Here is a 25,247-nt window from a genome sequence, read left to right on the forward strand (position 1 = left end):
ACAAAGCTTTCCAAACGTTTCACGTCAGGGACATACTCTTTAGACATGCATCATTTTGCAACATAGTTATGCTGTTTTACTAGTTAAACTGATCCCTTATAAGAGGAATGGGTACATGAATAAATTTTAACAACAAAATGTATGGGAACACAACATATCTCATGAAAGTCTTTCATTTATGTATTTTCAAAATATATGGTTTATCGTTTATTTCACATAGACTCAGAGGTTTCTTGTTACATTTGTGTGACACACCTATACATTGCAACTGTCACAATACACTGCAGTGGACACCGTTTGGAAAGCTCTGGTGTAGTTGAGTATTGGATTGGAAGACCAGGGAAATTCACTGCATGACCTCAGGTAAGGCAGTTTTTCAGCCTCAAAAAGAAGGCAATGGCAAAACATCTTTGAAGAAATCTTGACAAGGAAACCCCATGATTCACCTTAAGAGTCACCAGAAGTCAGAAATGACTTGAAGGCACACAACAACAAAAGAACTCAACTCTGAAGCATTTCTTTTTCCTGATGCTGCTGAGAATGAAATAGTCTTTTTTTGCCCCCTCATGGCTGCAGACACACATGCGTCAATTTATGAAGGGTTCTATCCCAGATTGATCCACACAGACATCCAACTTTTTAAAAAAGGTAACGGCTAAAAACTACAGGTTGAACACCCCCCATCTGGAATTCTGAAATAATCCAAAATCCAAAACCATCCATGTGGGTGATTGTGATATTCTATTATGGTGATGTTTCATGCACAAAATTCCTAAAAAATATTGCATAAAATTACATATAGGCTAAATGTAAGTGAAATTTAAATGGATTTCATATGTAGATTTGAATTCCACTTATGTATCTGCCTATATAGTAATTCCAAAATCTAAAGAAACCCAAAGTACTTGTGATCCAATGTTGGACAAGGGATACTTAACCTGTGTGTGAGATGCTGCACGCCAGCTCAGTAATCTGATACATTTAGAACACCGTTGAAAAATAAATATCCACTAATATCACTTCTTTGAGCTTTTTATTTAGTGATCTTTTAAAATGGTATTTGTTTTACGAAACAGAAACCAGCATCAGGTGAAGAAACAGTACTGGTGCACTTTTCTCCTCTAGATGGCATGCTCTGCCAATATGTTTACAGATACAGGAGCAAATTCTATATTGATTTTCAAAATATAAAAACAGTGCTTAAATACATATGACATTAGCAAAGAGACATAAACAGAAATCTCGTAATTAAACCTGAAAACAGCTTTATATTCCAAAGCGGTATTTAAGATCACCATAATAAGTGTCTGCTTTTAAGACCAGCCTAAAGACATGTTTAAAAAAAGGGGAAAAAACTCCAATCATAAAGGTGGGAGGAAGGTTCCAGTTTGACCCAAGGGCATCTACACTGTAGAATGGATGCAGTTTGACACCACTTTAGCTGCCATAGCTGAATGCTATGGAATCCTGGGATTTGTAGTTTGGTAATATCAGGTGTGCAAAAGGCATTTGAGGCAGGAATATAGAAGTGACTTGAACACTTTTAGCAGTTTATTGTTGTTCTTATTGAAACGAGACCTTACATACACACCTATACACTCATTTGAGGATATTTAGAGCAGCCTTGGGCACATAAAATTGTCATCTCACCTTTAACCCTTAATTCTTATGTGGTAATGTTGGAAGATTACATTAGTAACATGTATGGACATTCTGTAACTTCAAGGACTCTTAAAACACAATTGTTTTGTTTCCCCCTATATTAAAGTGGGTAAAGATTTAAAACAAATCTTCATGGCAAGTCCACTTGTCGTAAGTCTATGCATGGATTCTATCAATAAGTGGAATCATAGGTCAGAGGATGATACATACACATTGTATAGGTCAATATATTTGTGTTCTTTCAAGTAATGAACAGTTCCAGACAGTGTTTCTGCGTAATCTTCAAAATTGTTGCATATCTCATGTGTTGAGTTTTTAAATGTTTGACAGGAGTTAAAAATTTGATTTTTGAAAAAAGAATTTACTACTGTAATATTTATGTCTGACACATTTTTTTTTACTATCTCTTCTCAGGCCATAAAAGCAATGAACTCATTTTTTTGCAATCGTCCTGTATGTCTTGAGTACTTCAAGCTCAGTAGCTAAAGTACTGTCTAAACAATGAAGCAGAATCGTGATATTCATTTGTTTATGTGCCTTACTCCTTCCAAGTTTCATCTAAGACTGTAGCTGTCTCATTAAAGCACACACACAGCCTCCATCCCATCTCCTCCACCTTTCTGTCTCCTGGGGAAAACATTAACCCCCTTGCCCATACCACAGAGGAAAAATGTGATGAATTTCTGCTCATTTATGCCACAGCTCTGATGAAAACAACAAGCTGTGCTGTCTTGCTGGCATGAGCCTGGGATTTTGTATACAAAGGTTGTGTTCATACTGAATTCCAACAGTTTGCTCTGGTGCTGTATTTAGACCTGGAAATGCTCCTGGTCCTGGAGAACTTGTATGAATCCTGTTCTAAATGAACATCTAATACTAGAAGATAAAGCTTTACTTATTCACCGTGATGGGCTTCTATGCTAGAAACCCAGTAAACAAGATCATAACTAGAGTGTGTGTGTGTGTCTCTCTCTCTTCACGTTGCTTGTTGGCTCATGGCAACCCCATGAATTTCATAGGGTTTTCTTAGGCAAGAAATATGCTGAGATGTACTATACTAATACAGCAGGAAAGAATAACAAATGCATAACTAGTCTAGAAATTGATTTTCCCAGATGCTTTGAGATGCTTTTATTCAAATTAAAATAATAAAATCTAGAACACATTACTTCAGAGCAGAATGAAACCAGATTCAGAACAAAAACCAAATCTGGATTGCTTACAACAAAGCTACTACAGATGTAGAATTAGTACAGCCCCATATTAAAGGAACTCATATTAAAATATGTTTTTGTTCTAACTTATGGTGACCTAAGAATAATCTATCATGGGGGTTTTCTGCCATTGCCTTCCTCTGAGGCTGAGAGGGTGTGACTTGCTCAAAGTCACCCAATGGGTTTCAATTACCAAGGGAAGATTCAAATCCTGCTTTAGTTCAATACACCATCCTAGCTCACCATCATGTCAAAACAAACTGGGGACATTTGGGTGTATTCGTTTTGGAAATCATCCTCAAATTAATCAGCCACTGCAGGAAAGAGCATTGATAATGTGAAAAGGAACAACAGAAGTAGAATTATTTAATATGTGACTTTAATAACAGCATTGAAGTAACCATAGCAGCAGTTCCTTCCACATTTCGGGGGCATCACTTAAAGTTAGTACTTATGTCCTGTTCGATCAAACTTATAGACACACTTATTTTCATACTGCACAGGAGAAGAACAGAACTTAGCACTGACAATTCACATGTTTTGCAATAAAGAATGAACAGAAATGGTAATAAGTTAATGGCTCAATTTAGTACTGCTGCATCAACTTTACTGTTCAAAAAATGTTGTCCACCCATATGGTATTCATTTTCATACACAGGTTTCCAGCACACCTACTTATGTGCAATAAATCATCCTGTTTTATCATCACTTAAGTTTATTTCCATATCAGGTTATAGGCTTAAGCATTCACTGCACATAGAAGATCTGAAGAGACCGATGTTCAATAAAATCTGCTTCTTTTATTTATTTCAGTGGCTTTTCATCACAGCAGCAATAAATAGGAATCATATCTTTATAAAACATATTATTTAAGATAGTCACTTTCACAAACCACTATTAACACAGTTAGCAATTTAAAATTAACATAAGTTTTAGATGACTGGAGGTAAGATGCAGAGTTAGAAAAAGGAATCTGCTTCCTGGACAGGTTTATTATGGCTTAAGACTGGGTGATTTGCAGGGCTTCCAACATGTCTTCTACAGCTTTCAAAGAGTACTTGTTTTCTTTCTTACTGCGACCAGCATACTATGAAGAAAAGAAGATATACTCTTTTTTATTTGTTAAAAATGCAATGAAACTTATGACTCTACCACCTCAATAGCCATGAAACAAACAGAGGTTTTCATATTTAAAGAACATTGGTTTACCATTTTGTGAGCCCATTTTTGTAATACCTGAAATCCCTGCTGGAAATAACCACATGACTACAAGCAGGAACATCTGAGAACTTTGGGAGGGGCCACAAAACTTGCCCTTATATAAGGATGCAGGAGCTATTCTGGATTAGCTCCATTATATAGTAAAAATTAAGTCTACCCACTTTCCACCATTTTAGGACTAAAGAAAAATAATATTCTTCCCAACTATTACAAACAGGCACATTTGGTTTTTAAAAACCAGCTAATGGAAAACTGTACCTGAACATGATGAGTCCAAACACTTACAGAAACCACCTCAAGGCTAAACATTGTACCTATCTTAATCTAGTCCAGTGGTTCTCAACATTCCTAATGCCATGACTCCTTAATACAGTTCCTCATGTTGTGGTGACCCCCCAACCATGACATTATTTTCGTTGCAACTTCATAACTGTAATTTTGCTATTCTTACGAATCATACTGTAAATATCTGAAATGTAGGATGTATTTTCATTCACTGGACCAAATTTGGCACAAATACCCGATATGCCCAAATTTGAATACTGATGGGGTTGGGAGGGGGATTGATTTTGTCATCTGGGAGTTGTAGTTACTGGGATTTATAGTTCACCTATAATCAAAGAACATTCTGAACTGCACCAAAGATGGAACTGAACCAAGCTTGGCACATAGAACTCCCATGACCAACAGAAAATACTGGAAGGATTTGGTGGGCAGTGACCTTGAGTTTTGGAGTTGTAGTTCGCCTACATCAAGAGAGCACTGTGGATTCCAAACAATGATGGATCTGGACCAAACTTGGAACGAGTACTTCATATGCCCAAATGTGTTGTGGAATTTGGGGAAAACAGTTTTTGACATTTGAGAGTTGTAGTTGCTAGGATTTAAGAGTTTGCCTACAATCAAAGAGCCCCTTGAACCCCATCAACAATCAAATTGGGCTTTTGGTGGGAGGATTTGTCATCTGTTTTCTATAAGAAAGAGAAGGACGGGCAAAGAGATCTTCAGCCTTCTCTGCCAAAGGAGTTCCTAAAACCATCGGAAATATGTTTTTTCTGATGGTCTTTGGCAACCCCTCTGACACCCCCTTGCACCCCCCAGGGATCCTAACCCCCAGACTGAGAAACACAGATCTAGTCTGATCCTATACAGGGTGGCTGTCATAACATCATTGCCAAAGAGAATTGACCATTCAAAAAGCAGGCACTGTACTGGGCCCAGTTACACACAATATCTATTTTATAGAAAGGGAGACTGGGATGGCAAAAAACAAGTCACTCGTCCCAAAATCTGCCTACAAAGCAATATATAAATCACACCTTCAAACCCATACTGTTCATATTGTTTTCTCACTATACTCAAGACCAGGTATGGGCAAACTTTGGCTCTACCAGCTGTTAGGAACTGTGGGAGTTGAAGTCTAAAACACCTCTTCCTTCAAAATCACCTCTCTCCACAAAAGGCTCCCTGCCTGCCATAACCGCTTCAACACACACATATGCAGCCTTGTCCATTCAGAGATACTATATATCCCATTAATCCATTATATAATATACACAATATATAGAACTTATACATCCATTCCCAAAGTCACTTGCCTCTATCCTTCCTTGCTGCTTTTCTAATCAGTATCCTACAGCTTCTAACCCTTGGCTTGCTATGGTCCATTTATTTTCTTTCCATTTTCAGTTGCAGCCACCCCCTCCCCTCTAAACAAATCTTGCCAAGAAAACTCCACAGGTTTACCTTAATGTTGCTGTAAATCAAAAACAACAAAACTGGCTGTGATGCAGAGAGAAGCATCTTTATTCCCTTAAGAAATAAGGAAGTCTCTCTGCTCACACAGACCTAAGGACAATATGAGAAAACAAAGATGGTGGTGGAAGTTTGCATTTTTTTGTAGTCTGGAGTAGGATACATCCAAACTTATGGATACAGTTTGGACCCAGCCTATAAGTATTTATTCAGGATCAAGCCTCAGTGAAATTCAGAATTTATTTCTGTATGTACCTCTATAGAATGAAATTGTGAGTTAGTTGAACCTAAGTCTCAATAATTGATAGGAACTAATCAAGGCTTCATTAATTTATCCTATTGATCTGGAAACAATCTGGAGTGAATTTTTTTTGTGTGAAATTATTTAAAATAGGGGTGGAAATTGTTCCTGTGGGGAAATTTGAGAACTGCAATTCAAACATTCCCCACTTCAACTTAAAACATCTTAAAAACTGTCAACAACATCTCCATCATAATGTTCTTTAGCACCATGTCAACTGCTACTCTAGATGAAGGAAAGAACCAAAGAACTACATCTGAATACATAATGTAGGTTGAAAACTTTAAAGTATAAATGAATGCTAAAAGCAAAGCAAACCCATTAAGTTTTAAGACAATGATACTATGCTAACTGTCAAAGGGAAACATTTTCAATATTTGAAATAACAACATTGAACAACTGAATACAACCACATAATAAAATTTCTCAAGATGTAATATCTAATATTACATAATTCAACAGCATACTCAAGAAGCATGACATGAATTTTCATGGAATATTACCCATTTCATCAGATACATGAAAAAATGTTATCCAGTTTCAAGTAAATAGTCAACTCATCTTACCTACATCCATAATATCTATAATAAAAGTGAAAACCCATATATATGTATGTATGTATGTATGTATGTATGCGGCACAGGTGTCTGTTCACAGAGACAGCCTCCGGCCTCCACAAACAGGCTACAGCTCCCAGTGCTGAAGAGCCAGCAAGTCACTCTTTTCCACAGACATTGTGGTTACAGCGAGCTCCATAAACCCCTGCCAATGTCCTCTCCAAACGCTACGGCCCACCACCCGAGGAATGCTTTCATTTGGGGACCATTTCATCCTAGATTTTGCATTTTCCTCCACCACAGATAGGCATCCCAGGGTTCTCCATTGGTGTGAAATTTGCATGACCCCGCCCACTGCCCTTCCCTTTCAAATCTGTCTGCAGAACAAACACAGCACAACTACACTTCTTGGAGGAGTTTGGGGGATTGCCTCCACATGGTGGAAGTTGTAGTTCACCCTGCATCAAATCAGAGCACTGTGATTCCTACTGGGGAATGTAGAGGAGTTGTAGTTCACCTACACCCAGAATGCTATGAACCCAAACAATGATGGCTCTGGGCCAAACTTGCCATGCATACCTGATATGCCCAGATTTGAATACTGGTGGGTTTTGAGGGGAATTGGCCTGGACATTTGGGAGTAGTATGTACTGGGATTTATAATTCACCTGCAATGAATGAGCACTCCAAACCCCTCTGATGATGGACCAGGACCAAACTTGGCACACAGAGCCCCCATAACCAAAAGAGCATATTGGACAAGTTTGGGGAAAAGGAAGTTATAGTTCACCTGCATCCAGAGAAACAGTGACCCGGCAATGGACCAGCACCAAACTTTGCACAGAGAAATCTCATGACCAACTAAACATACTGCAGGGGTTTTTGGGAATGGGCCTTGATTTTAAGAGCTGTAGTTCACCTGTATCCAAAGAGCATGGAACCCAGCCAACAACGGATCTGGATCAAACTTGGCACACATACCCTGTTTCCCTGAAAATAAGACATCCCCGAAAAATAAGACCTAGTAGAAGTTTTGCTGAATTGCTAAATATAAGGCCTCCCCCGAAAGTAAGACCTAGCAAAGTTTTTGTTTAGAAGCATGCCCTGCGTCTGCCAGACAGAACACCAGAGCATACAGGATTGGTAAATGTACGTACCAGTTGTACATGGAAATAATGGTAGTAACAAGAAATTCTTGATAGGATTCACAGTTTGTCTGGTTATGCTGGTTTGTGATGACAACTACTGTACAGTATATAATAAATGTTCATTTTTTTGTTCAACAATAAATGTGAATTCTTCTTCATGGAAAAATAAGACATCCCCTGAAAATAAAACCTAGCACATCTTTGGGAGCAAAAATTAATATAAGACACTGTCTTATTTTCGGGGAAACACGGTACTCAACATAGCCTGCTGTGGATACTGACAGATGTTTTGGGACAATTGCCCCTGGAATCTGGGAGTTGTTGCAGTTCACCCCCATCCAGAGAGCACTGCAGCCAGGCGATGACCAGCCAACGACAGATCTGGACCACACTTGGTACACAGACCCAAAACGGCCAACTTTGAATACTGTCAGGATTTGGGGAGGATTGGTCCACGATTCTGGGAATTGTAGTTCACCCACTCCAAACTGAGAATACCTAACAAACAAAGACAAATAATGCCTTTATCAAATAACCTGGGCATCGCTGGGTTCCCAAGCTAGTAATAAATGTAATAGTATTTGAAGTACCAACAAATTTGCCATTTTTCAAATGCAAGGTCCACCAGTTGCTGGCCAACAATGCCATTTCATGTAGCCCGCAAGGCTTTCAGTGCCAGAACAACCTAGCAATGGCCCTTTGAAGGTAACTATAAGGTTGGTATGGCCCTCGGTGAAAATGAGTTGACATTCCTGGACTAACATTTCTTCCAAAAAGCATGTATTAAATAAATTCAGCAACTTTAAAACTAATCATTAATTAAATATAAGCTTCCTTGCTATCACATTATTATATTGCACAAAAATTTCTACCAGATTCCCCTAAACAATTTTCCAACTTTAGCAATAGAATCCTACATTTTGTGTCCATACTAAGGATAATAAAAGGGTTGTCAATTTTTATATTATTTATAACAAGTTCATTTAAAAAGAAAATAACCTGCATATACTTCTAAAGGATCTGAACACTTTCACTTTGTCTCCCTTATCTTTCATGGATATTTACGTACACTGCCATTCAAGGACAAGCAGAGATTTTGGAAGGGAGGCATCATGTAATGGCATATTTAGATCTTATCTAGAAGTATCATATTGCTATGAAGATAATTCAAGAAACTAAAATTGACATATCAAACCCAAAATAAGTCTGAGGAGGACAGGCCATTATAAGCAATAACCCTATTCGCAATAACATGCTATGCTAGTTTTGTATCTGGAGCAGAATGAAGAAGGCGGGGCCGGGAAGACATCTTTCCACCATGTCTCCTGTATCAATTTAATGATATAATGATATATAATAATATTATACTATACTAATATTATAATACATTGTATATACATGTAATATTAATAATAATATTATGATGTAATACAATGTAATAATTATTATAATTCACTATTATAATTGTATATTTATATTACATGCAATATTACTAATAATATTGTGATATAGTTGTATAATATAATATATTGTATTTATATATACTTGTAAACCGCCCTGAGTCCCCTTCGGAGTGAGAAGGGCGGTATATAAATGTCACAAATAAATAAATAAATAAATAATAAGCAGAAATGTCTTCATAAACACACAAGGAAATCTGCTGGGTCAGACCAAAGGCCTATCCAGTACACCATTGTGTTTCCATCAATGGCTGCTTATCTAGAAGGTTATGTGCCACTGTCATTCTTGCAAGCAGCATGCTGTTGTGTATCAGGTGCTGAAGGGTGTGAAGGGTAGTGTCTACTTGCACTCATATTCTGTAGACTCCCCAGAAACAACTGACTGGTTACTTTGTGAACAGAATCTTGGACGAGGTACATCAACAGTGACTTTTCTTGTTTAGCTTCAGGAGCTTTTGTTCCATGTCATAAGCTTTCTCTTAAAAGAAAGGATCATTTGTCACATCAACACTTCACAGTTTTTCTCACAAGATGGCAACCTTTAGCAACACAGAATATTCATGTTTAACATGTTCACTTGTCAGTTTCCAAGTTCTCAACCTAGACTTTAGTTTCTCCAATGATTTTAAATGTGGATACATAAATTCAATTGAAGCCATTCAAGTATACATAGGTCAAGAAAGGTTTCATCTTTAGCCAGGAAAGATTCTTATGGAGCTTTTTGCTATAATAAGGTGTAAACATGAGATTCTGGCCAGCTTCTAATTTTTCTAATGTAATTTTATACTCCATAGTTAAATTCCCCTTGCAGTTTTGAGCTAGATATGGTATTTGTCACTTTTCCGCTAAAATACAGCTGAAGTATGCAATGCATAACAAACATATGAAGTCACAAAGACATTCTGACATTTGTTTCAAATATATTTTAGTTGCGTCAAAATGTGAACTGTTCTGGTAAGTATCAACTCAGAGACGGGCCAATTTACAATTGTTTTGATCCAATTCCAACATAACTTTACAATAGCTATGGAACCTGATCATAAACTTACAAAAATACAAATGGAATTTTCTAATTCATTCCGCTTCTTTAAGAGATTAAGCATATATGACTTTCTGAGTGCTTGAATTCATACACAATTGAGATTTTACGGCTGTAAGTACAGAAATTAGTATCAGTCATTCTTTTAAAATTTTATGCATCTGAAAGATGCATGCATTTTATACACAATCTTCCTTAGGCCAAATTATTACACTGATTATTAAATTGCTTTATACAAATTTTTCATCAAAATGAAAAGATCTTTTTTAAATTTTAAGTCCTACATTTTAGACAAAATGTAGCAGTGACTTTCGACAAAAGAGACCAAGGAATTCAATATTCAAAGTCATTTTTATGATGGTAGGTGTATGATGCAGCTCTTGGTTTCCTCTTTAAGTCTCTAGCTATTGATCAGCTAATTTGTTCTGCAGGGGCGTTTTCATAAGCTGAAGAGATGGTTTAAAACTGTAAAGCATGAACAGATTAAAGATCAAACCAATTATAACATAAGTAATGGTTTCATTTATTTAAAAAGCATATAACCTTTCAGGTCAAACTGTCAAGATGGAACATGGTAACAAGAATAGCAAATGATGATATTCATAGTTGAAAAAGCACCACATATATTAATGCACACAGATTGATAGTTATTCAATAGTCAAAAGAGGAAATTTTCAAAATTAAATACTGCTCCCCAGCCTTCTGTAATAATCCATGCATTACTCAATTTGTGTAGGCAGTGTGTCTTTCTGACCTTGCTCAAACACATTTCTGCAACTCATATACACATTTAAAAGAGAAAGACACACAAGTTAAGAGTAATGCACTGCAGAATTTAGTTCCATACTCACCTGGTAAGCTCTATTGATTTGGTTTGCAGCCCAACTAGCATACTTCATATTGTCCTTTTTCATTTTTGCACTTGCCTTGGAATTTGAAGCAATGTGGCTGGCAGACTAGAATAGGGAGAAAAATATAGTAACTGAATCCTGAACAAAAAAAATGTTGCATTAAAAACATAACTGAGTAAAAGGATTTTCAAAAGGCATCACTTTTCTCCACTGAAATTAAATAAGAATTCACCAACATTTAAAAAATAGAAATAAAGGATTTTATTCTGATACATAACAGCACTTAGTACATATGTGGTGAACCAGGATCCACTGGACATCAGCAACTAAGTTCTGCACCTCTCTGTATTTATGCTTCACAGCTAAGATTTTCTAACGCCACATGGCAAACCATTTGTAAAACTCTAGGGAATTCCTAAGTCACTTTGCAATAAAGGAGAGGGATCTGCTGTAAACCTCAAGGAATATCACAAACCACTACTTTGGATAGCAGCCATTGCTACAGTAACAATTCAGGAACCCTGGAGGCAATATATTTAAAAATGAAGGCCTGGCTGTGCATAAAAATCACGTTATTTCACTTACAAATCCACAAATATAGGATGTTAGGACAACTTCAAAGTAAGAATTGCTGTTAACATACCCAGAGCAAGAATGATCACATTTCTAGAACATGTTAACATTTAGACAGTACATTCTGACTGCTGATTCTATGGGAATTTTTATTTGATTTGGCAGCATGAAAGAATCTCAAGCCTTGTCAACAGATAGTAAAGCATGGATCACAAACAACCTTGAGAGGAAAAAGGTTTGTCTGTAATTTCATAAAACTACAGGTCAGTATTTGATCCTCTTCCATGCCATTCAATAAAAAATAGACTGTGCTTTAATCACACACATTTTTATAAATTCCAGAACACTGGTGTTTAAGAAGTGTTAGCAAAAATTTGTAGCACTATTTTAAAAAGCTGCAAATCAGGAATCAAAATCCCCCAAAACATCTTATTTAAAAGCTTTCTAAAATATGTAAGTTTTAAAGACAATTGTTAAACTCAACTAAAATTGACTGAATTAATGCATCTCACAAAATAGCTGAACCAATGTGTACATTCTACTTAGGAATAACAACTGGATTCATCTTAAAGTGTTTTAATGTGATCTTTGCAATTTACCAGCTGTATGAATGTGTTTTAGCAGTGGAGAACAAGTGCAACACTGAGAAAACAAGATAGCTACACCAGATCTACCTCTGCAGTAGTAATAAACTAAAGAACTTCTTTAAAAGCTCAATCTAGAAAATACTGTGTGTCCCAAAATTCCCTTGGTGTTTCTCCAATAACCGCAAAAATGTACACTTTTATCTTCAAAATACACAAACCGGGACCTAGCTGAATACATCCACAGGGAACCTGCATGTTCAAAGAGATATGGGATGAGTATTCTTAATCCCAAATGCTTCTGGACAGGGTTACACTCCCCCTGAAAGACTGTGTTCCCAGCAAGGGAGTGCTCCTGGATCCATCTCCTCAAATGTCAGCCCAGATAGATGTGATCGTCAAGAGCAGGGATCCCCAAACTTTTTAAACAGGGGACCAGTTCACAATTCCTTGGACTGTTGGGAGGTCCGGACTATAGTTTTTAAAAAAACTATGAACAAATTCCTATGCACACTGCACATACCTTAGTTTGAAGTAAAAAAAACAAAAGGGAACAAATACAGCCTCAATGTTAATAATAATCATAATCATAATAAAAATAATAAAGAAGGTTGGAAGAGACCCCTTGGGCCATTTAGTCCAACTTCTTTCTGCCTTTGTGCATCAAAAGCACAAGCAAAGCACCCCTGACAGATGGCCACCTGGCCTCAATGTTGTTAATAATAATAATAATAATAATAATAATAATAATAATAATAATAATAATAATACATCACACAGTCCTGAACACTTGGGAAGTGTTTGACTTGTGATTTTGTGATACGAAATTCAGCATATATATCTCATTTGCTATGTTATACTGTGTCTTTGTGTCAATAATAATAATAATAATAATAATAATAATAATAATAAAGAAGTTTGGAAGAGTCCCCTTGGGCCATTTGGTCCAACCCCCTTCTGCCTTTGTGCACCAAAAGCACTAGCAAAGCACCCCTTAATAATTAATTATTAATTAAATAATAATTAAAATATCATTATAAACAAGCAAAGCTTTGGAAGGTGCTCACCAGGTGAGGGAGAAGTGGAAAGGTGTGTGCCTTTCACTCCTCCCCCCTTGCACCGCACGTGCCTTAACGGAAGAGGGAGCCGCTGCCGCAGGGGCCAAATAAATGGCTTCGATGGGCCGCATGTGGCCCCCAGGCCTTAGTTTGGGGACCCCTGGTCAAGAGTGTTTGCTACCAGGTTTGGCTGATACACCAGCTATGCCCCTTGCTATAATCCGAGGACCTATAGACAGCAGTGCACACGCTGGTAGCCTCAAGATCAGACTTCTGCAATACGCTTTACATTGGGCTACCTCTGTACCAAATTTGGAAACTCCACAATTAGTTCAAAACACTGCAGCCAGATTGGTCACAAGAACATTAAGGAATGAGCAAATCACACGCATAGTAACGTCACTAATAAAAATTATATATTTCTACTTTTAGTAACACTCTTCTAAATCAGAAAACTAATAGTAGAATTTTATCTGTCTTTGCAGTAAAAAGGTAATGATTTTCTATAAAAATTCAGTGTAAGAATACTGTATTTAAACCATAAAAACACATCTATTTTGCTCTATTGAAACAAGGATGGTGCACACATATTACAACATTTTTTTCTCTACAACAGCCACCATATAAGTAAAGATAGTTGTTTCTTTACTATGTTGGCAAATACTGGAAATCAGAAGAAGTCAGTTTTTTTCTAATATATCATTTTTAGATATAATCACACTGAAAATCTGCAAAATATCTACAGTTCATTAATAGGTATCAATCAATCAATCACATATATGCCAATCAAGACTAAAAAGTTGTCAGCAAGACATAATTAATTATAAAAACAGAGACAGGAAATAGGAATTTATTAGCATTAAATAAATCTAGCACAAAGCTAGGGAGAACTGGCCCAAACTAGATTCATGAAATAGATTTATTCATCTTCCCCATGAGCTTAGCACAATTCTCCTTTTCAAAACACCCTCTATTTTTTTGCCCAAAGTTTAGCATGAAATTGAATTATTTTAGGATAAAAATTAAAACACCTTCATACTCACCATGTAAAGTCCAAACAACGCTCTCATATTTCGGTTGTTCAGCTTCAATGCTTGTGAAAAGTATTTTCTTGACAATTCAAGGTTTTCAAGACCTCCTTGTGTATATTTAACCTGTTGTAAATGTATGATTGGCAAGCAAGTTTTACTTTTAACATACTTTTTATCATAACATTTTGAAAAGTTCTGAGACATTCATCATAAATCTCAAAAATGGAAACAAGTTGAGTATTTTCCCTCCCTCAATAAAAATGGTACCAGTCTAATACAGCTTGAATTGTTCCTTTAAAATATGTGAGATATTTGATATGCAATTCAAGCATTCCTTCCAGCCCCAAAAGAACCCCCTTGAGATACACATATTGAAAGACAAGTTCTGACTGGGAAAAGAAAACTCAGCCAGATGTAATAGGAGGAAGAAGGCTGATTCAAGTGTGGCAAAGGAACATGAGTGGCAGCTGTAGGACCATCCTTAAGAAGCCAGCAATCGTATCTTGAGAAGCTAGACTTGGCCATGGTGGTCCGTTCCTTGGTTACATCTCACCTATACTACTGTAATGGCCTCTACGTGGGGCTGCCCCTGAAGAGTACCTGGAAACTACAACTAGTCCAAAGATCTGCAGCCAGGTTTCTCACAGGTGCTGGACCCAGGGAGCGTGCATACATACCACCCCCCTGCTACAGCACCTACACTGGCTGCCAATATGTTTCCAGTCCCGATTCAAGGCAATGGTTTTGACCTTTAAAACCCTGAAGGGTTCAGGTTCAACTTACCTATATGACCGCATATCTTCATATTAAGATCTTTCGGAGGCCCTTCTCTCACTACTGCCATCATCGCAAATGTAGTTGGTGGCGGCAAGAGAGGGCTTTCAGTGGCTACCCTGACTCTCTGGAACTCCCTCCCCAAGGAAATTAAAACAGCCCTTCCCTGACATCTTTTAAAAAACAGCTGAAGACCTTCCTGTTCAAGCAAACATTTAATAAAGAAATCTAGTCTGAAATTATAGAAAGGCTAATTTGCAGTGAGTTATGTGAAGTGTGTGTTATTTTAATTGACAAGTCCCTGCAATAACACTAATTGTTAAACGATTTTAAAATGTTTATTTATGCTATTCGTATAGATGGTTTTGTTATATGTGTTTGTTATTTGTACTGTTTTTAAAATGTTGTGAGCCACTTTGAGTCCCATTCAGGGATATAAATAAAGATTTATCATCATCATCATCATCATCATCCTGTGGGCAGATGGTGTGAACATAGTTTGCCAACTTGTAAGTCATGCAGGCCAACGTAGCTGCCCAAAATGTTCTGAAGCACTCACCTCTGCAAACTGCTGGCAATATAAGTGGTTATGAGGGTTAGTCATCATGAGCTCCTCCAAGCAAAAGGCTGCTTTTGCATAGCTGAAGAAGGAATCAAGAAAGCAGAACTTAAAATAAAGGAAAAGAGCAAGAGCATCAGTTCTCTCTGATCTGATTAAATGATGTTATTTTTTTTGAGCCTACAAGTAAGTTCTGAATTATGGTGAGCCTAAGCTGAAGCTATCATGAATTGCTTCAGAGGCAAGCTGCCTTCGTATTTCTCAGAGGCTGAGAAAGTGTGACTTGTTCAAGGTCGTCCAGTGGATTTCCATGGCTGAATGGGAATTCAAAGGCCTATCCAGTCCACCATTGAGTTTCCACAAGATGGATGATCGATTCAAACCCTGGAATCCAGTCAATAGTTCAAACTACTAAACCACAGAGATCTGGTTATTTTTAAAAAAAATTCTAACATTTAAGAATTTCTACACTAAAAAAATGTGGGCATGTATGAATGCACAGGTGGACATTTTAGAGAAAGTGAAAAGGCAAAGTTACAAGTAGCCCAGCTGTTGTGTTTCACCTTTTGAGTTTTATTACGTAAAGAGGGACTTGTAAATGCAACCACAAGCAAAATACAAGATTCTGGAAGCCACCTGGGGTTCACAATCTCATGAAGATAAGATTCTCAAGTCCCATTCTGCACATTATAGGAGAAGGGGGAAAAGGACTAATGAAATTTAAACCTGTTCTAACCCTTCTCCCACACACACAGTTAAAACACCCCGTGGAGAAAAATAACAAAACTTTAAGGTATCTTCTGGTACTTTTAAAGACTTAACAGGTTTATTTTAGCATTTAGCATGAGCTCTGGAGGATTACAATCCATGGAACTTTATGCCAAAAGAATCTGTTATTTTTATAAAGGTGTCATCTCTCTCACCTCCCCTCTCTCTGTTACACTGAAAATAGACTAACACGTCTATTCCTTTAGAAATGTGGAGAGTCAGTATGAACTAGTCTAAGCAAAGACAGCGAACACTTATTCCTGTAAATATAGCAGTTGAAAAAGGGATATATTGACTGAAAGACTGCTGACAGACATGTCCATCTGCAGATAATTTCATAATATTTCTCAGTATGATCTCACATCCCTGACTTTCATGGTTTAGTTTACATGGTATGCAAAAAAAGCAACTGACACCTTAAGTGTAATCGTGTGTGTATTTCATGCACATGCACGCGCACACGGACCTACATATATATTTTAACCCATAAAAGTTCATCCAGACACAGGCATCAGTAGATGTGTGACAAATGTAACTCAAAAATTCTTTTTTTTTACAACTTCTTTTTTAATTGTTATTATTATTTGAGAAAAAGTTACAATTATATAAACATATTCTATACATTTCCCCCTCTTTTATTTACATTCACCCCTGTGCTCCCCTTCCCCAGAGCCATCTCTTCTTCTGTAGTCCCACCAAAAGTTCAATTCTTCATTTGGAGGTAAATTCCCATCTTCTTTGTCCAATAATTTTTCTAGAAATTTTCTCCAAATACTTTCAAAATCATTTTTCCCATAATCCCTTCTTTACTTTTAAATTTGATGTTAGCTTGTCATTCGGTGCCATTCGCCAAACTTCTTTATACCATTCATTAATCTGTATTTTCATTTCTCCTTTCCAATATTTTGCAATTAGTAATCTAGCTGCTGTTAATAGCATGTCTATTAAAATTTTTCCCCTCTTATCTTTCTCATCCTCTTTTAAAATCAAAAGTAATATTTCCACTGGATTCCTTCTAATTTTTATATTCATAATATTTTCTATTTCCCTTATGAACAATTCCCAATTCCCTTTTACATGTTTACAATCCCACCACATATGCATGTAGGTTCCAATTTCCTGGCACCCTCGCCAGCATTTTTCATTATTATTCTTATTCATAATATTTAACCTTCTTGGTGTTAAAAACCACTTCCAGATTAGTTTATAATAATTTTCTTTTATTCTAATTGACATGTTTTTTAATTGTCTTGTTTTCCATATCTCCTCCCATTCTTTTTCCGTTATCTTTGTTCCTAATTCCTCCTCCCATGATTCACTTAATGTTAATCTTTTCTTTTTTTCTATGTCTTTAATTAGTATTTTATATATTTTACTTGTTCCTTTTAATGGCTCACTATTTTCTCTTTTTAATGCTTTTATTATTAATTCCTCAAATTGCGTTATTTGTTTTCCAGTTTTATTTCGGGCCCACCAGTTTTCATTCCATTTTTCTAACTGAATCCAATGAATCCAAGAAATATTTATTCCGCTCAATTCTTCTCATTTTTACCTTTTCCATTTTTGTTCTATCCAATTTCCTACCCTTTTTAGTTCCCTTTTTTCTAATTCTTTATCTAGTGTTCCTTTTAGTTCCTTTGGGAAATCTTTTTCCATTATTATTGGTATTAAAACTGAATTCTTATTAATTGTCCTTTATATTTACTCCACATTTCCATTATATTTCTTAATGATATATTTCCAATTTGTTTTATCTCTTTGAGATTTCCTTAAATAATATGTTATCCTTTCTCCACTCAACTGCCTTATTCCCTGATTCCATCCATTCCAAACCTTCTCCATCCATCATCTTCTCTACTACATATCTTAATTGGTTTGCCTCATAATATTTTTTTATATTCGGAAGGCCCAATCCTCCTTCTTTTTGGAGGTTGTACCAAATCTGTTTGTTTAATCTGTTCTTTTTACCATTATTGCAATATTTGTTTATCATTTGTTGCCATTTATTTATTTCCTTTTCTGAAATCATTAATGGTATCATTTTGAACAAGAAGTTTATTTTGGGTAAGACTTTCATTTTTACTAGGGCTATTCTGCCGAACCACGATAATCGCAGATTATTATAATCCTTTAACTTCCCCTCCACGTGTTTTCTTAATTCTTCTAGGTTTTTCCTTTCTATGGATTTTAGATCTTTGGTTATGGTTATTCCATGGTATTTTATATTTTCTTTTATGCATATTCTCATGTCTTTTATATCCATCTGCTTTTTAAACTCCTCTTCCTCCTGCTTGGTATAATTAAATAACATTGCTTCTGATTTATTCCAATTTATCTTCAATCCAGTCGCCCATTCAAATTCTGTTAAATGTTTCTTAATTATTTCCATTTTCTTCATTATCTCCTTAATTGTTATCAATGTGTCGTCTGCAAATAAGCTAATTTTTCCTAACTTTGTTCCTATGCCTTCTAATTCCTTGTCTTTTCTTATTACATTAGCCAGTAATTCCATTACCATTGCAAATAGTATAGGTGACATAGGACATCCTTGCCTTGTACTTCGTGTTACTTTTATCTCTCCTGTGATTCCGTCATTTAGTATTATCTTTGTATAATTATCTGAATACAATTGGCTCATTATATTTTTGAACCGATTTCCTAATCCAAATTTGTTCATTATTGTTTGAATTGTTGGCCATTCCACACTATCAAAGGCTTTAAATATATCCAGTGCTAGAATCCCTGCTTTGTTTTCCCCCCTTCTGTTGTTTATATTTTATTACTCTTCCTATCAGGTTGGAACATTTGTCTCCCTTTAACAAACCCACATTGATCTTGTTTTATATATTTATACATAAAGTTGCTCATTCTGTTGGTAATAATCGCTGTTAAAATTTTGGCATCTTGATTAATTAATGATATTGGTCTGTAAGAACCAGAGTCTGTCAAGTCTTTTTTTGGTTTGGGTAATAGTATTGTTAATGATTGTTTCCATGATCCTGGTATTTGTTCTCCATCCATTATTGCATTAAACAATTCTAATAATTTTGGAGTGATCATTGCCTCAAATGTTTATAATATTCTGAGCCCAGCCCATCAGGTCCAGGTGCTTTCCCAATTTTTAATTTCCTAATTACTTGTTCTATTTCTTATTTCTTAATGGGTGCTTCTAATAACTATCTGTTTCTTCTATTTTTACTGTCCAATTTGCTTCCACATATTTATGAATTTTATTCTTTGAGCATTTCCCAGCATGATAGAGTTCTTTATAAAATTCTTCAAATATCTTTGTCTTTCATTGACCTACAAATGTTTCCAGATTTATCTCTCACTGCGTTTATCTCATTTTTCTTTTTTTTTTCTTTTGTGCAGCTCTGGCTAACATTTTTGAATTTTTATTGCTATATTCTAAGAATTCCCTTTTCAAATATATCAAGTTCTTTTGAACCTCATCTATTTCTATCTTATCTAGTTCTTCTTTCTTTGCTCTCAATTCATTATATATTTGTGTTGTTCTTTCTATTATATATTGTTTTTCTAATTTGTCTATGTCCTTTTCCAATTTGTTTTCCTTTCTTTTTGTCTCTTTTTGAGATTATAGGTTTCTTTTATGCATAATCCTCTTGCCACTGCCTTCATAGTGTCCCATAATATATTTCTTGATACATTATTGTCATTTATATCCCATATTTCTTGCCAATTTAATCCTATTCTTCTAATAATTTCCTCATAATTTAATATATTAGAATTTAATCTCCATCTTCTTGTTTGTTCATAATCTTGTTTATAATTTCTAAATTTACTATTGCATGGTCTGATATTCTTATTATTCCTATTTCAGAACTGAATAATTTATCTACCATATGTACTGCTGAATAGTATGTATATTTTCTTTCATCTCCCTTTAATAGTCTCCATGAATCTTTTAGTTCCCATTTATTCATAATTCTATTTAATTCAGTTATGTTATTATTTTTATCCTTTACTGTTGGGTTTGATTTATCCTTCATCCTATCCATAGCCATATTAAAGTCCCCTCCCACAATCACAAAATGTTGCCCCTCATCTCCCCCTCATTATCCTTTTTTACACTCTTAATTTCAAAATTACATTTGTTTGTTATGATTACTGCTACCCCCCCCCCCCCCTTGACTTGGAACTTCCATATGCTTTTTCATAATCTTTAATCCAATTTGCATTTATTTCATTCAACCCCCCCCCCTTTTTTTCTGGTGAGTTTCTTGTAAAAAAAATAATATGTGCTTGGTCATTTTTCAATAAATGTCCAATTCTTTTAGTTTTACATATTGTTCCCAGACCTCTAACATTCAGTGTCACTATTTTTAGTTTACTAGACATTATATTCAATATTAATTTCTGTTATTGGCTCTCTTATGTGCATTCCACCCTCAAAGTCCCCATCCCATTTCTCCCCTTGTCCCCTTACCCTCCCCCTTTCTTCTTTCTTCCTCTCAACTTCTGAGACACTACACCCCATCCCTGGCCCCATAAGCCAACTTGTTGAGAGTGGTGGAGTGGTAATCCCAGGCCTGCTGTTCTCCCTCCCCCCGAGTGCTCATATAACAAAATGTCAAAATCTTCTTTAAACTTGATCTATAGATTCTTCTATCTGTCTTCTACTTTTCTTCTTCTTCTTTCCCGTCCCTTACCTCATCCTATTCAAATAGTTCTTTCTTTTACTTTCCCTGTACCACTTCTAATTTTTTTTCCTCCTTAAGATGTTTCATTGCTCAGTCTTTTCTATCCTCATGGATCCCTAGTTCCCTTAGTAGTTGAAGGCCATGTTGAACCGAGTCGATCTTGTATCTTCTTCCAGCCCACTGAAATCTCAGACAGACTGGGTATCCCCAGGAATACCTAATTCCTTTCTTCAGAAGAATAGTGCATACTTTCATTGTTTGTCTCCATACCTTTGTTTGTGTGCATAGGTCATTAAATATTTGCAGTTTGACGCCTCTATATTCCAGTTTGTTTGGGTTTTTCCTCAAAAAGTACATCAGTTGCTCCTTCTTGTCATATTGTGTTATCTATATTATTGTATCCCTGGGTATGATTTTCTCTCCTCCATCTGATAATCTGCAAACTCTTTCTAGGTTTTCTTTTATCCATTGTTGTGCTGAAGCAATGTCCTGTAGCCATTTCAGCATTTCTTCCTTTAAATTAACTCCTTGTTCTTTTCTTTCTTTCTCTGGAAAATACTTCACTAATATATTATTGCGTCTTTGTGAGTCCTCTAAATATATCATTTTTTTTTTCAATCTCTGTGAATTTAGCTTTTTGATTTTTGTGTTTTTCTTCCTGTTCCTCTTTATAAGTCCCATGTTCTAGATGTATAGCTTGCACCTCCTTCTGTATTTCCAAGATCTTCCCATTCACCTCCTCCATTTTCTCACTATTGGCTTTATATTTTGCCTCTATCTTCTCTTCCATCTTCTCGGTGATTTTTTTAATTTTTCCTTCCATTTTCTGAATTGCCTCCTCCAACTTATCTTCCATAACCTTGTCAAGACTTTGGGAATGTTTTCCCAATTCATCCCTCCTGATTTGTGTCCATCTCGTCAGAATTTCTTCCATATCTAGGTGTGTTGCCTTTCCCTCCCCCACAGGAGGCTTTAATGGCCACTCGATTCTGCTTCTATTGAAGCTGCTTTGTCCTTCATGTTTTTCCCTCCTTTCTTTGGTGGGGTGGGGGATTCTTTATACTGTACAGAGAGGGATTTCTTGGGTGGGGGGGGGACTTCTCATCATTTTTATCTCCTCCTCCTCCTCTTCATCTATTTGTTTTGAAAATCACAGAATCATAGAATAGTAGAGTTGGAAGAGACCTCATGGGCCATCCAGTCCAACCCCCTGCCAAGAAGCAGGAAATCGAATTCAAATCTTTGAAGCCGGTATGTTTTATCTGAAGGTTTTTCTTTCCTTCTCACCCAAACTTTTTCATTCATTTAACCAGGGAGCTCAACTCAGAGGCTTGCTTTAAGGATCTCAATAGCTCTCTCCCAGCTCTCCGTCCCTTCGGTTTCAAATCAAAATAAGTATTCACTTACAATCTGGCTCCAGTTTTTAAATCTTCTCTATCTTAGTCCTGCTCCAAACTTACTTGATTCATTAGCCGGTGAGAGTTGTCTCACTGATATGTACAGCGTTTAATGTCTGCCTCTTCTCCTTCTCCAGAAGCATTCACGCTGACTTAGCTTGCATTTTGTGGCTTTACTGGCGCTTTAAATCCTTCACACCTCTGGGAGGAATTTTCCTTATCTTTTCTTGGATTGATTGATATTCTTTAGGGGGAGTGCATGGACCTCCAAACTCATTATTTATCCATAAATCTTGCTAAATGCACTCGGCTGGTTGGAACTGCAGCTTACCCGGCCATGGTAGACCACGCCCCTCCGTAACTCAAAAATTCTAACAGAAAAGGCTCAGTCCTGCAAAACACTTATTTTAAGCTTTCATATCGGTACCATTTACTGCATCGTTCATAAAAGATCAAAAGAAAGCCCTATTCATTCACAATACATCTGAACATTACAATATTACAATATATAGATATAGTACAATATGGTAATTTATTGCCAGTATTGTGCTATGCTAATATAATATTGTATGTAAATTTAATTTGTAAGCCGCTCTGAGTCCCCTTCGGGGTGAGAAGGGCGGAATATAAATGTATCAAATAAATAAATAAATAGGTAATCTTTCAAAAAATAAATTATATTTGTGGAAGCTCTCTCAATTACTCTCCATATTGTTCCAGAGGAGGCTCCATTTTTTTAGAGGAGATTTTAATGTCTTGGGGATATAAGTCCTAGCTATGTTGCATCAAGTTTATTTTACTTGATTGTTGTACCATTATTTTTAGTTATTGATATGTGTTTTAAATTGTTATACTTTGTTTCTGTGTTGGGCTCAGCCCCATGTTAGCCGCCTCAAGTCCCTTCGGGGAGATAGTGGCGGGATAGAAAAATAAAGTATTATTATTATTATTATTATTATTATTATTATTAGTGTTTGTATAGAAGAAGCATCTGCAAAGGAAAAATCAATAAATTAGAAAGAGTGAAATCACTTTTCTGCAAGTCACAATGATAGCAACTTGCTTTCATATTATGGTTTTGGGAATTAGATTAGAGTACCCATGTAGTTCTCTTCTGTTGAATCAGCTTTGAGTCTCACTGCAGAGAATGAATCCTTGAATGTGTTTAAAATTATTATATATGTTGTGTATTTAGATGTCATTATTCCCCACCTCAATCCACGAGGTAGGTAAAAAAATACGTTATCGTCATCATCATCATCATCTCATCATCATGATCATCTCAAACAGAAGCTATTTTAAATCTGATATCTCACTGATACGTTACAGCAGAATTAGTCAGTAGGGCCAGCTATATAAGCTGATGGTCACTGCAGTACAAAATATAAAGAGATCACCAGTTCAGGGATGCAAAAATTAGTGGTTCTAATATTAACATTCTTTTTTCAAAATGATAACGGACAACAGAACTATACTAGTTTAATTTACATTTTTAATCATTAATACTGTATTACTGACTGAATCTCTCACATTACAAATCTAACATGGTTCATTCAACTAATCAGTCATCAAAATCTCAGTACAGAATGTATATAGAAACATGGATATTATTCCAAAGCAGTCCAGTATAACTACACAAAAAGTGATTATTCACTATAAAAATAGGATTGGAATTTATCTATGTCTATTATAAAATGCATTTTCTTTTTAAAATATTTTTTAAAGGGTGATTCAGTTAGAATTCAATACATCGAAAAGCTTAGCTACATGTTTCCAGTTGATTATATTCAGCCTTATGTTCAATTATATTTTTGTCTATTTTCTACAAAACTAAAGGAGTGGTTTTTAAAAATGGTTAAACTGTATGTAATCAATGCTAAAGAGTATAGATTTGTAGAAAGAGCTTGTTTGTTTGAACTTTGATAAATGTTTTTTTCATAATCATAAAAGTAATTTTCACCATTAGAAAAAATCCATACAGAAAATATTACTTAAGCACACAAAGTATTTCTGGAAGGTTGGAAAGATTTTCAATGTTCTTAGTATTGAATGAAGATACTATAGTATCTTCCTAGTAAGCGAAGTAAATGCCTCTTCTTTAACTTAGAACAGGACATAAAATTCAGAGAGAGACACAGACTGAGCTAAACCCTATTATAACCCCAACTACAGCAGACATGCCTAAACCAATAGCACTATCCAAAGGATGCTTAACAAATCTTACAACTCTCAGTGGGTCTAATACTAATTTGGACTAAGACTACATTCAGTTCTTGTGGCCTAGAAATAAATGTATAGACACACTTCCACCTCTTTCACTTAATGGTCTTTTGGCAAGATAAACTGATTTTGCCATGATGGAAACCATAGAATTTTAAACCCCTTAACCAAAATCCAAGGCAGGTCTATTTCACTCAAGACAAACATTTTGCACTTAATTCGGTATAACAACTAATGAACATGCTTTGCGGCTAAATAGATCATTTATACTATTAAAATAAAATTCAAAATCTTTTCTCTGAAAATCTGGAAGGTGAAATTATATTTTAAAAATAACTGGTCAATGCAATATTTGATTATTCATTCTCTGTGAAACTTCCCCCTCCTTTCCCACCCCTTTTTTGTGGTACTTAA

At 35.8% G+C, this 25,247-nt stretch overlaps 1 protein-coding gene across 2 annotated transcripts in view; it reads right to left on the reverse strand.

The window, feature by feature from the left end:
* Positions 1 to 1,016: 1,016 nt before the first annotated feature.
* Positions 1,017 to 25,247, reverse strand: part of emc2 (ER membrane protein complex subunit 2) — a 56,724-nt gene continuing 32,493 nt past the window's right edge. Inside the window, exons 8-11 of one of the 2 annotated variants that reach the window (XM_003219443.3) lie at positions 15,788 to 15,869; positions 14,467 to 14,577; positions 11,209 to 11,313; positions 1,017 to 3,963 (exon numbers count right to left, since the gene is read on the reverse strand). In XM_003219443.3, coding sequence (XP_003219491.1) covers positions 3,877 to 3,963; positions 11,209 to 11,313; positions 14,467 to 14,577; positions 15,788 to 15,869 — 385 coding nt within the window. In that variant the 3' untranslated portion in view covers positions 1,017 to 3,876. Of the gene's footprint in view, positions 5,946 to 11,208; positions 11,314 to 14,466; positions 14,578 to 15,787; positions 15,870 to 25,247 lie in introns of both variants that reach the window. The other variant, XM_062980089.1, reaches the window with a different exon arrangement.

Source organism: Anolis carolinensis, chromosome 4 (assembly GCF_035594765.1).
Source record: "Anolis carolinensis isolate JA03-04 chromosome 4, rAnoCar3.1.pri, whole genome shotgun sequence".
NCBI lineage: Eukaryota > Metazoa > Chordata > Lepidosauria > Squamata > Dactyloidae > Anolis > Anolis carolinensis.